The sequence below is a fragment of the Melanaphis sacchari genome, unplaced genomic scaffold (genome assembly GCF_002803265.2).
Source record: "Melanaphis sacchari strain LSU unplaced genomic scaffold, SCAv2.0 Contig12_pilon_pilon, whole genome shotgun sequence".
NCBI lineage: Eukaryota > Metazoa > Arthropoda > Insecta > Hemiptera > Aphididae > Melanaphis > Melanaphis sacchari.
Window position 1 is genome coordinate 2,081,428 of NW_020270527.1, and position 13,063 is coordinate 2,094,490.

General features: G+C 28.8%; 1 protein-coding gene across 1 annotated transcript in view; it reads right to left on the reverse strand.

Moving 5' to 3' along the window:
* The window catches only part of LOC112591105 (mucin-3A), a 48,601-nt gene that overhangs the window by 18,877 nt on the left and 16,661 nt on the right, over positions 1–13,063 (reverse strand). The window contains exon 2 of the mRNA XM_025334774.1: positions 8,705–8,776. Coding sequence (XP_025190559.1) covers positions 8,705–8,753 — 49 coding nt within the window. The 5' untranslated portion in view covers positions 8,754–8,776. The remainder of the gene's footprint in view (positions 1–8,704; positions 8,777–13,063) is intronic.

The window sequence follows — 13,063 nt, forward strand, 5'->3', positions numbered from 1 at the left end:
GGTATGACATTATAGCATTTTATGTTTGTCAGAAAAAATTAATATATGTCAATTCATAGTACAAAAATAAACATTACAAACCTATAATTTCTAAAAATTAACGTCTTTTTGAAATGTTGTTATAAGTACTTATAACTTATTAACCGATCTGTAAGTAGCATTTGTAAAATTAAGTATGAATAATTCTCAATTTACTTTACTCGAACATAATGAATTCGCGTAGGTGCAGTCGAGTGCCAAAGACTACAGAAACTTTATCTTAAATAAACAGAAACTTTTTGAAAATCGCGGATCTGATTTATCGTCCATAGTATGAGTGTTCGTAATTTTTCAGAAGAACCGACAAAATCTTTGAATCATTAAATTTCCAACCCCAGTACTGTATATATACTATTACAGTTGAAGTCTGACGATAATTTATTCTTCAAAGAACTCGAATTTTCTCGTACATACTCAAACCGTCCAGATGTCCGCCATACTGTGGATCGAAGAATAGATAATAGTACCAAACGAAAATTTGTCTCCGGGCCACATATTGAGCATTATGCCAACCTACAACACGCCCGCGTGGGCGAATCGGCAAACGCAGAACAAACGTGAAATATTAATTGCGGAAAACAAATAGCCTGTAAATAGGTAGGTTACATTGCGCAATAATTGTATAACATTCTAGTAATACTATATTATACTAATATTAATATTGTACATATTATTTTTATATTGTCGTTTTTGCACCGAAAACAACAATAATTCCGGTTTTCATTGGTGTGCGCGCATGCCGCAGACGACACGACGTGTTTCATATTATACCGCACGCCACCGCCGCCGCATTGTGCGATAACTCCAAGAAGGCGGTCACAATTAATAAACCGCCGCCGTCGCTACAGCTTTCACTCGGTAAAAATAAAAACAAATAAATACACGGCGCAAAACAAAAAATATGATATTCAATCTCCCACTTGGCGCGGGCGGCAGACCCAGATGACGTTCCAGCGCCGTCGATGTCGTACAACAATAATAATAATATTATAATATGTGCAGGTATGCTGTAACACGATAATAGTATAAGCTACATATATATATATATGATATGACCCATCCTGCGTCTATACTTGGACCGCTGTGTACCTCACGTAAATCGGGATCTTTACGTATATTTTCCACGCCTCGAATATCGCGATTATACGTGCGTGCCTCCTATATACAATAATAATAATAATAATAATACAAATAGCTATACAATATATCGCTGTATTATTATTCCGACAATCCGCTGAATGCACTTATTCATACTATTATTATTATTATTATTATTATTACACCGCTGCAACGGTCGGGCAATGACTCGACGACGTAAGGTGCGCGACCGAAAATCATAATAAGTTATAGATGGGTAACCGTACCTTCACACAATGAAATATTGCATTATGTATAAAAAAACATCGAGAATGCCATTGCTGGGAAATATTATAATAATGCGTAATATATTATAACATAGGTTATCGGAGGGCTGCCATGAGTGAAAATAGTAAATACTTAATCGAACCATCTTTGCGATAAATTATGGTCAAACGATGGAACGTATAATAAATCGATAGAAAATCAATACGTCTTGTTCTATATATTTATATATAAATTATATGTAAGAACTTATTTTTATTATAATTTTATAATAATACGTATAAAATAGTATATGAGGTGTAACTATGTTAAGGAATATAATATAACTTATAAGCATATAAATCATGTATTATGACTGCGCAGTGTTCACACAAAAAAATAAATTATTACACACGTATAGAAATTTTTCACCGCACATATATATATTTTATTATATTTGAACGGTTTATGTAAATTATTAAGCCCTAGATACGCTTAGGCACACTATATGGTACTATAGAAATCATTCCAATCATGGTACCTATCTAGTTAATATTTAACATTTTACTATTACTTTTTTATAATATTTGTTTTTGATCGTTTACTACAGAGGACACCAAATGGCCGTCCCACATATGAATTTTATCTGGGCCGCGGTTAATAGCGGACCAAATTTTTTTTTTTATAGTAAATGAAATGAGGTTTTCTTCACTTTTAGTTTTAGCGTTTACTTTTTGAGATCTTTCTAAATCCTTAATGTTTTCCTCTAAAAATATTAATTCAGCAATACTCGATCTACTATGTAATATAGGTATCCATCTAAAACGAAATGGCGTGATGTCTTATATTGGTTATAAATAAGGCCAGGATTTTTATGTAAATGCATACTCTTTTACATTTGACTTAAAATAATTCTGATTAAATATCTTGACGTTTTGTAATAACTAATATGTAAATTCTGCTATTATTTACTTATTTATTATTTATTTTTTTTTTTTTTTTTTTTTGTATATTTCTGGATAATTACGTAGGAGTTTTTATTGGAGTAAGATACCTACGTCTTGTACCTATACATGTATACTATATAGTTATTTATATTCTTACTATAATCAAGTATTACAGTTTCAGTTACACTTGCTAAAAACTACATATATTATCAACTATCAAGTATAATAGTTGATCAAATATTTAATAAACATTAAATCGATGTACAATGTGTCGTATATATATGAACCATTGTGAGAATGAGAAATGTATTTTAAAGGTTCAACTCGAATAAATTATCCGCAAACGGAGAATGTATAAAAATGCGTACAATGTAATGTAAATTGAAGTTTTCGATAATGAAGCCGATTCATCGGTATATATATTTAAAGAACAGTAACAATATAAGTGCACGCGATTACTGCAGTCTTAACACGCATATATTCTATCAATGTAACCGCTATGTATATTATAATAATATGATTAACGACTATTGCCTGAGCCATTGGATGAACCAATGTGGAAAATATTCGACCCAACATAATATTATATTATTATAATATTGTTGTTATTATACACAATGATCATATTGTATTGTATGTACTTATACGTATCAGGTATGTTTTTAGTGATCAAACGAAATGCGTTTGCAGAGAACGGCCGAAACCAACTCAACAATAATAGACAAAGCAAACTGTAGTTAAATTATACGTCGTCTGTTATTGGCAATTTGTATAGGTGAGGTATACAAATAAATAAAATAATATTTAAAAAAACGAAAATCAGTGAAATCATTTTTTTCTTTTTCATTGTCACAGATCTCTACAGGTGACAAGAAAATAATGACTCTACCCCTGACTGAGCAACCAATAGCTCAGTCCATGGTAATCTAATTTGAACCTCGTTTAATTGAACGCAGTTAATGACTCGTGACGAAATAGTCGGTACAATCAATAATATATTAATTTATTAATATGTGTTATTTTTATTACCCAGTGACCAGGAGAAATCGACGACACATATCACAATAATAGTATCACTTATCATATTATGTGTATGAATCTAACACACTTCAGGATGGTTCAGTCTATACGTATATGTATAATTATATATTGTCTACATTCACGGTATTGAGACAAAATAATATAACATGTCCGGATGCCGGATCAGTATTGGTATTGAGAAGGGAAACGTCCTTCCCCTTGACACATGATTAATTCTTTTTGATATGATTTAAATACTAAGATTTATGGTCCAATGAAATTTATTATTATATCTGTAAATAATCAATATTATAAAAGCCTTAAAACATTACAGAAATAAAACATTAAATAGATCCACAATAAGATACTCGCGTCAATCGTATCTTCCTCACTTATACATGATCACTAAGACACTCGTGTGACACACATATATTTAGATAAAAAAAAATTTTATTTAAACCAATGTTATATAATGTAATATTTAAGCTAACATTATGGACCATTGAAGCCTGTACATTTGATAAATAAAAATAATAATGAAACGTAAACGCGTTTTAACACTTGCCGGCAAGAGGATGAAAAAATTGTTCACTCATATCTATGGAGGGGGAGAGGGTTTACAAATCCCCGTTACGAAACTCTGTCGAAACCACCACCTACTGCGCTTCGGAGTGCCGCGGTATATTAAAATTCATAATATATCGAGCAGACATCGTTTACGCTCGTTAATAGTATTATTATCATTATAATATGTGTATATATAATATATATATATATATTAGTATGGCACAGATTTAATCAATCTACTTACTATATATATTATACAAATAAATAATAATAAAGTAAGGTGAATATAACATAATACTGCGTGGATCGGATTGGCCCGACGACTATATTAAAATAATTATACCTCTACAGTCGATGGTGCGTGCGTTTGTGACGAACGGCTATTAAGCGACGACCTTGGCAGAAAAGAGATGCTACGGACCAGATAAATCCCAATGGCTAGACGGTCGGTGAACACGATAGACGCTATTTTTAAAACACGACCGAACGATTCCGCAATGTAAATTTTAATATAATTACTATAATTGACTGCAGATTTTTACACGAGAATATATTATATTATATATTATTCTACATATAAATCCAGGCAACGATCCATGTCACTCGGTCAACTGTGTTCACATATGTATATGTGCGCGTGTGTGTGTAAATGTTACTTCGCGAGATAATGTATCGAAAGGATGCGATCGGATTTGTATACATACAAACCAACGGTGCCAAGGTCGCGAACTCTTGAGTCCGCATTGCAGACAGACTGACGATCGTCCGTCGCATGCATAACTCAATAATGCTCGCAATGTACTCATCTTTTGGTTTGCGATCTTTTCGTAGCGTTTAAATCGATTGTGTGATTATTAGTTATAACTTCATCGTTATTTTTTTCTCAATTTTAGAAAATACAAATGGCATGAAATAAAGAAATTATGTCCTATAAATTTATAACAGTAGCTTGGATAATTTAATGACAATGAAAATATTCATGACGAAATACTTAAATGATTGATTAATGCTGTCTACGCGAAAGTTATAGTGAGCGATATTTTTTAAAATTTTTTTTTTTTACTCTTATTAAAAGAAAAATAATATGAACTAATGATGATGGTTGGGAGTCATAAAAAAACACTGGTCATTTTATGATTTTATTGTCGTTTAAAAATATATTACTTTAATCTACTGCTATATTTTATGTTTTAATCAATAATCATTGGATTGAACTAATTGTGTGTGCGTTTAAAAATTGTTTATTTATTTTATTGTAGTTTCACAGAAATGTTTATACGTGTATTTATACATTTTTTAATATCAAATACAAGATTTACATCATAGGCGTGCGCAGGGGGTATGCAGAGTATGCAACTGCATACCCTGAACGAACACGGAGCTTCACACATACCAAAGACCATTTTTCAAATTAAAAGTGTTATATTTAATTTATGTTTATAATAGTCTATTGTACAAAACATGTTCATAATTATATAGTAAATGTTTAATAATAATAGAAGAAAGGTTAATTACTTTGATGCTTGTAACTATAGAACAAGAAATGGTTGTTAATTTAAACCCCGAAGACATCATTGATGATTTCAAAAACTTAACCTAACGTAGAATGGTGTTATGGCGTTATGATAAATTATAATTTTTATTATTTCCCCCTAATTTTCCCCCTAATTTTCCCCCTGTATCCGCCATGGCGCCAGTGGCAGCCTTTTGCATATCCTGGAAAAGAGGCCTACGCTCGCCTATGATTTACATTACAACTATATGAAAAAGTATAGTTACGATGTCGTAACGACAAGATAAAACAACAAAATTACACATACACACAAACATATTCATCATTGTTCAAAACGATTCCGTTGTATCATTTTTAAACAATTAGAAGTATATTTTTGAACGCATTTGTGTATATTGTATATTTTGAGATTTTAAAAGCATTTTTGCATTTGTCTTAAATAAATTTTCACAGTTTTTCAACGCATTAAAATTATAACTCTATTTGTAAAATATCGGGTAAGATAATAAACAATTAAAAAACTTTATTGAGCTGTCGTGTAGACAATGAAGAAAAAAAGAGAAAAACGTTCTGAACTGCTAAGACGGTAATTATTTTCAATGGTCGATGTCGTTCAATAGGTGTTTCGTTGTGATTTTCGAAAGTTTATTCGGATAAACTAAACGGACAAACGGGACGACTTGACATTGATGTCCGCTGTGCAACTTTTTACAAATGAAATTAAAAATTCTCCTATTGTGTTCAATAATTGGATGAATTTCCGACGTATTCTGTTCGTGTCTGTACCGCCTTTTATCATTATACCCGTTTACTTTTATTTTCTTGGTTTTTTTTTTTATTATTATTTATAATATTCTACTTCTATCGTTATTACTTATTATTATTTTTTTTTTCGTTAATTTTTGCCCAACAAACACCGGACGTTGTTGACTTTACGGAATTACCATATTGTTAAGATTATTCGGGCCAATATCGCAATGCATAGAACCGAAAAAAACTGAAAAGCACGCTTTAATGTTTTACCATTATGTTACAATGTCAAGCCCAGCCCTTTAATTGAATCAGACATAACTATTTCGTTGACTGATTTCAATGTTTTCTTTTTTTCTATTTCTACTTCTCTTGTATTTATATTGTATACACATAACATATCTCAAGTGTATAATCATTACGCCAACAATCGTGTCACTTAGAATTACCAAAGCTGGTGGATAGGTATATACCTATATATATTTAATATGTTATGTATGTGGTATGGATATCAAGAGAACATCGAGAATGTCTGATAATGATATTTCTCAACAAAATCCATCAAACATAAATATTTAGAAAGGCTAATATTTTATGATTTATAATTACGATAGTAGATGAACCACCGTTGCAACGACAAGCAAAAACAATTTGTAATAATGACATAAAAACAAGAGATCTATCATTAAATCGAATATTAATAATTATGGTAGATAACTACCTAAATAAATAATGACTATGGTCTATGGATATATTTAAAATTATAGTTATGGAAAAAAAATAATGGCAATGAAGCACTTTAAATATACATAGTAAAATATGTGGGCACGAAATCGATTGATTGTCAAATTCAAATAACAGTATGAAATATTGAAATCTGGTTTTTTTTTTGAATTGAGAGCTTTAATTTTATTTACGATGAATTTAATTAACTAGATAACTTGATAAATCAATCATTACATTTAAAAAATACTTAGTATATAATATAAATGTATTTTATTTTATTAAATTCTCAATACACAAGTAATACATGAAATATTCAAATATTTTGTATAATCCCAAGTAGATAATATTACTACATTCTTACTAGGTATTTTTACTAAAAGTATTACAAAACTAAATTAGCAATAATTATATATCAATGCTTATTATTTTAGAAAAATTATATTTGTCACACTTCACTTATTTAATGTTAAAGCTAAGTATTACAGAAAAAATTATAATTTTTATTATTTTACTTATTGTATGCAACCTTTTTTTAAAAAAAAAAAAAATACAAAATTATAAATAAGTAATATTTAAACAATAAGTAATTTTGAAATTGTTTTCATTTTCTCAATGAAATGGTATTTATAGAAAAAAATAAATAACAATATTTTAATTTGTTTGGAAAGTTGAAACAGCCCACAGTAAACGTCATAATACGTAGATTGATCACTAGCGGTAAAAATTTAGACTGACAAAGCAAATTTTGGTAGCACCTATATAAGGTTAAACAATATTTTAGTTTAATTAAAACATACACCTCTGTAAAAGGGTATTCAGGAATTACGTTAGTGTTCACACGTAACTATATTTAAGTATTAAAAACTAAATGTTAGTTTATTTTAAATTATGATTTATTTATTGTATTAGTAATATTTTCAATATTTCATAAGTTATTGATTGCTCACGTCTATCAACTACTAATTACATCTGTGTATATCTAAGTAGGTAAATTCAATAGCACACACTACGGAGATCCTAAAAATACATTTTAAATATTATAATATCTATCGCGTTACTTAAATACTTACATTGGCAAATGAGGCTTTGACGCTAATATACCTATGCTATGCATTATTTTAGTTTTGGTTTTTTAAAATATATAAAATAGAGTACTGCATATTATTTTACATCATTCAATTCATAGTTAAATTATTATAATTTATCATCATTTGTTATTCTGATATAATTTGTTAACAGTTTTTACTTTTAAAACGTCTTTATATTAAATTTATTCGTGAAATTAGTGTTTAATATATATTATTATTATTATTATTTTATTAACTTAACATACAATACAATGAACATTGGTTTTTTCAAAACGTAAAATTAAATATGTTTATATCACATATTTTAATTATATATATATTCAATTATTTACAATTGAGATTAAATAACGTTTTATAATTTATGCATTATATGTGGTTAGTCGATCATCTTTCAAGCCAGTTTTTCTGCGGCTCAAAAGTAAATAAGCTTAGCTAAACACTACACATAGTTTATATAGAAATATTATAAACTACAGTTTTATGTAATACAAATTACAATTATACATAATGTTAGAATTTTACTGTTTATAACGAATATGTGAATGTTGAAAATTATGTAAACATACGAACTCATCATTTTAGCTCATGTGAAAAAAAAACCATATTATTTTATATGGTATTTAACAAATTAATGTAGGTAATGAAAAAAATGTTATTTAATCATATAATAAAATAATAATAATATTTAGATAAAAATAGTATTTGGTACTCACTCAAGAATAGGCACCACAATCGATCTGAGCTAATCCAGTTGCGTTTCATCTTGTCATTTGTGTGGAAGTCGGCTGTAAAACACAAATACGGTTTTTTTTAGACATGACGGCCATCCATGACACTAATATACTTGCGTACATAAACGCAACACGTAAAAAAATTACGCGAGTAGTAATGATAATAATAATAATAATAATAATAATAATAATATTATGATTACGATAAACTGATAAATATATGAATATATGAATATAACACGGCGGTTGTAAACGAAAATCAAAAGTCTGTATTTTATTACTATATGCTATAATATTATCGATGGTCGTAAACGCGGTGACGGCACGACTTGCGTGTGTGTAGGTACATCGACGACACAATTCGGGACTGTCGCTTGGTTAACACGCCGCATTAGTGGCCACCGCCGCCGCCACTGCAAGTAGGGGAAACAACTCCGCCGGAGGTACCGGGGGGGAAAAACACCTCAGATGAATCCGACGCGTACGGTAATAATAAACGTATATATTGTGTGTGTGTTTGTTTTCCCCGGAGTTTTTGTTTTCCCACGGACAATGCTGCACACTTCAAAAGTGCTTGTTATCTAACAACAATAATAATACCTACCTGCGTATGTTTTATAATATGTTTTAAATCGCAGTTAATTACAACCGCGAAGTGTATGAACTCTTCACGTTGTATACAAACGTATATATTATATTATATTATTACATTATAGTTTATAATATGCTGTTCTCGATTGTTCGTTTTTAATATTAATTATAATTAATAATGACGAGTTGGTAAATATTTTATATGATTTACACGGTATTTGTACAATAATGATCCAACATCGGTTAATTCCGCATTGATGGACATATGACTGTGTATAGTAATATTAGTAATATTACTACGGTAGGTACTCGTACGTGATGTTTCGTATCGTATTCGTTTATTTAAATCTGCGCAATGGATTTTGAAAAATATTTTAAATTATTATCACGCGCGCTACGAATCATTTCCCAAATCACCAAGAGTAAGCTTATTATTTTACTGGAAAATATCGGATATTTTAATGTTTATACATATAGACATTAGACAAATGATTCAAAAGTTATACGGGAATATAATAGGTAAATATATTGAAAAGTATTAAGGCGTATTGAATTTTGTAGAATAATTAATCTATATTATCTATTATGTGTATACCAATATATATATATATATATATGTAATAACAATTAATGTAACTTTCTCGTGCACATTACGCGTAAAAAAAATTACTCAAGAGTCAAGACTTTTCATTAGAAATATACATTCGTACATCGTTATTGTTTATTTGATTATGATGAATCTATATGTATTATATGCTATTATTATATGCATGTATTACACACATTATACGACGATTTTTTAAAAGTGAAAAAGTCTAAACTAATATTTTAATGTTGATATAGATCAAAATTTAATAACGTAAAAAGTTTTTTTAAATGTACTTTTATGTATTATACCATATTAACGTAGTACAGATTATAAGTAATTTTTTTAAACGAATAATATCTATTTTAAAATACAATAACTGTTGACTATCGGTAGGTTTACTTCTAGACATATTTAATTATTAACGCTTATATCATAATATTACTAACTATTGTTTTCAGCCATTTTGTGATCCGATAAGTACTATTTGAATATAATATATCTATTCTGTTCACCGCAACGTAAATGAAAATCGGAAAACACAATACCAGAAAAGGGATGATGAGACCATTATTGTAGTATAATATAGCATTTATTCTCGATATGGTGAAACCACTTTAATCCACAATAGTAGATTCAGTTCGTATGCATTACGCTACTTCCGATTCAATTTGTATAGTGAACACTAGCTGCGGATAATATATTATATATATATATATATAAATACACCATAATATTATACCATTGGCAGTAGAAGAAAATCGAATATGTCCATCATATTTTATGATTACCTCATTGGACTCATTGTGAGTTCTCGTTTTCATGGATTTATTTTCAGCTATATATTATATTATATTAAATATCAAATACACGAGCGCGTGTCTTTTGTTCGTTAATCGTGTTCATGTTTGAAAAATAGCACATATATATATATTGAACTAAGAATTTCAGGGCGTTGAGCGAAAACGATATTTTGGAATTCACGGTTGATAGATTAATAATTATTAAATGAGAAAATAATAGTTTACTAACATGCAAACAATAGTTAAGTATGATATAGGAATGTGCGATTAAGGAACACGTCATATAAGATAGTTATTCATCGAATAAAATTCGAAAAAATAAGTAAGTTATTATTTCACTTTGGGTAAATACATTAAATTCGCTTACAAATAGGAAATTAGTCGATAAATGAAAAACTAACTGAGGATTATGCATGATTGAATCTCATTTGTGATAAATTTAAATCACTAATATAATTATATAATAACACAATTTTCATTTGTTACCTGTATTCAATATACTATGCACTGTATCATCTTGACCGATATTATAAAAATCATATTCTAGTATTTTTCCATTTAAATATTGTCAGTAGGTAAGTTAATTGTAAAGTCAAATCATAGTTAACATTTCATTTTCCAAATTAGACTTGCAAAATAAGTTAACTAAAATTATTATTAAATTATAATATAAGCTAATTGAAATAATAAAAAAAAATCGACAAAAAGAATAACAATATTTTTTATCTACGATTTCTTTGATAGGTTATATAATATCGATATTTCATATGATATCTATGGCCTTAAAATTCTTGTATAAGAAATATCTTTAGTTATTAGTTATCAATATTTCCGGTCAAAACATCAGCATGTCATAATGTTATATTTTTCCTGTATGTCGTTTAAACCGGTATTCCCCACCCAATTGATGATTATTACTGCAACGAATAATGTTTAAATTAAATAAAAATCAAATTTTCAACAAAAACGACGTACGTATACACGTTACAGTGATGTCACATTTACCTGTCTCTCGGTCCATCCGTCAAACAATAGCAAGACGGGTAAAACGATAATTGGTAAGAATTGTATTCATCATCGCGAACATAGTGGAGAGTAAATATAGTATATACACACGCACGCGCGCCGACGCCGCCATCAAAAAGAAGAAAATATATCACGTTCCGGGTCGGTTGACTTTGTGGAATCATTGTATTTTCAACTAACACGCGTCGAGTAAACGTCATCGTAATCGCAGAACTGTATTTTTTGTTACTATTATTATTATTACTATAACTATCTAATTGGTCGAGAACGTATTTGGCGGAATGTTAACTTTTATATCATACAAACAGACATAAGTGGATGGGAGTATTTAAAAAAAAAAAAATAATAATGTCTGAGTGAAAAAAATTTAATTGATAACACAAATCATAGTACCAGAATTTAAAAGTAAAAAAAAAATCATCAGTTTTTTCGTTAAAAACATTTATAGTTAACGGAAAACACTATACAATATGACGGGATATTTTTTTACTTGCTATATTTGATTTAACAAATGTCAAACACGAATTCGATTTCAGTTCACAACAAATTACTTTTAACAACGCATGCACGAACTAAATGTCAAAATATGAACCATCTACATTCTACGGTATTATATTATTTCAATAAATTTGTATAAATTACAAAATAAAAGCGAACAGTGAAGTGTTGGGAAACTTATGAATATATTTTGTATCTTATCGAATTTACCCTACACCATTTATACGGTGCACGCATTAAATACACTTTAATTTAATTATAATGGCAAAAGTGATTTCTGAATCAAAAATGAGTAATTTGTTATTAAAACTCATCAGAGCATAATGAGGTTATGCTTTGCTAAGTATGAACCCGTCATTGTAAAATATGAATACAATAGGAAATGTTTTATATTTGAATAGATAATACTATAGATAACATCAATTAAATTTGGAACCGATCTAGATTCAGTTTAAGATATATATATTAGATATGTATATTTATACACCTATCGTCTTATGTATTGACTTAGTGGATAATGTAACATTATACATGAATACATATTGACTTACACGAATTCTTGAACTTTATAGATTCTTTAAGAGAAAGGAAATTGAAGTATTTATCAGATTGTACAACGTTTAGGTACGACTCTCCTTCGTGACTTAATAAAAACTGTTATATTTCTATTTTTCATGAATAACAAGATTCGGGATATTCATTAGATGGATATTTCACTATGTATTGTGTATAATTTATTTATTGTAACAAAAATCTTTTCTTTTTTTTTTTTTTTTATTGAAAATTGAAAAAATGTCTACTATCAAGAAAATGTTTAATCCAATACAAGAAAACAGT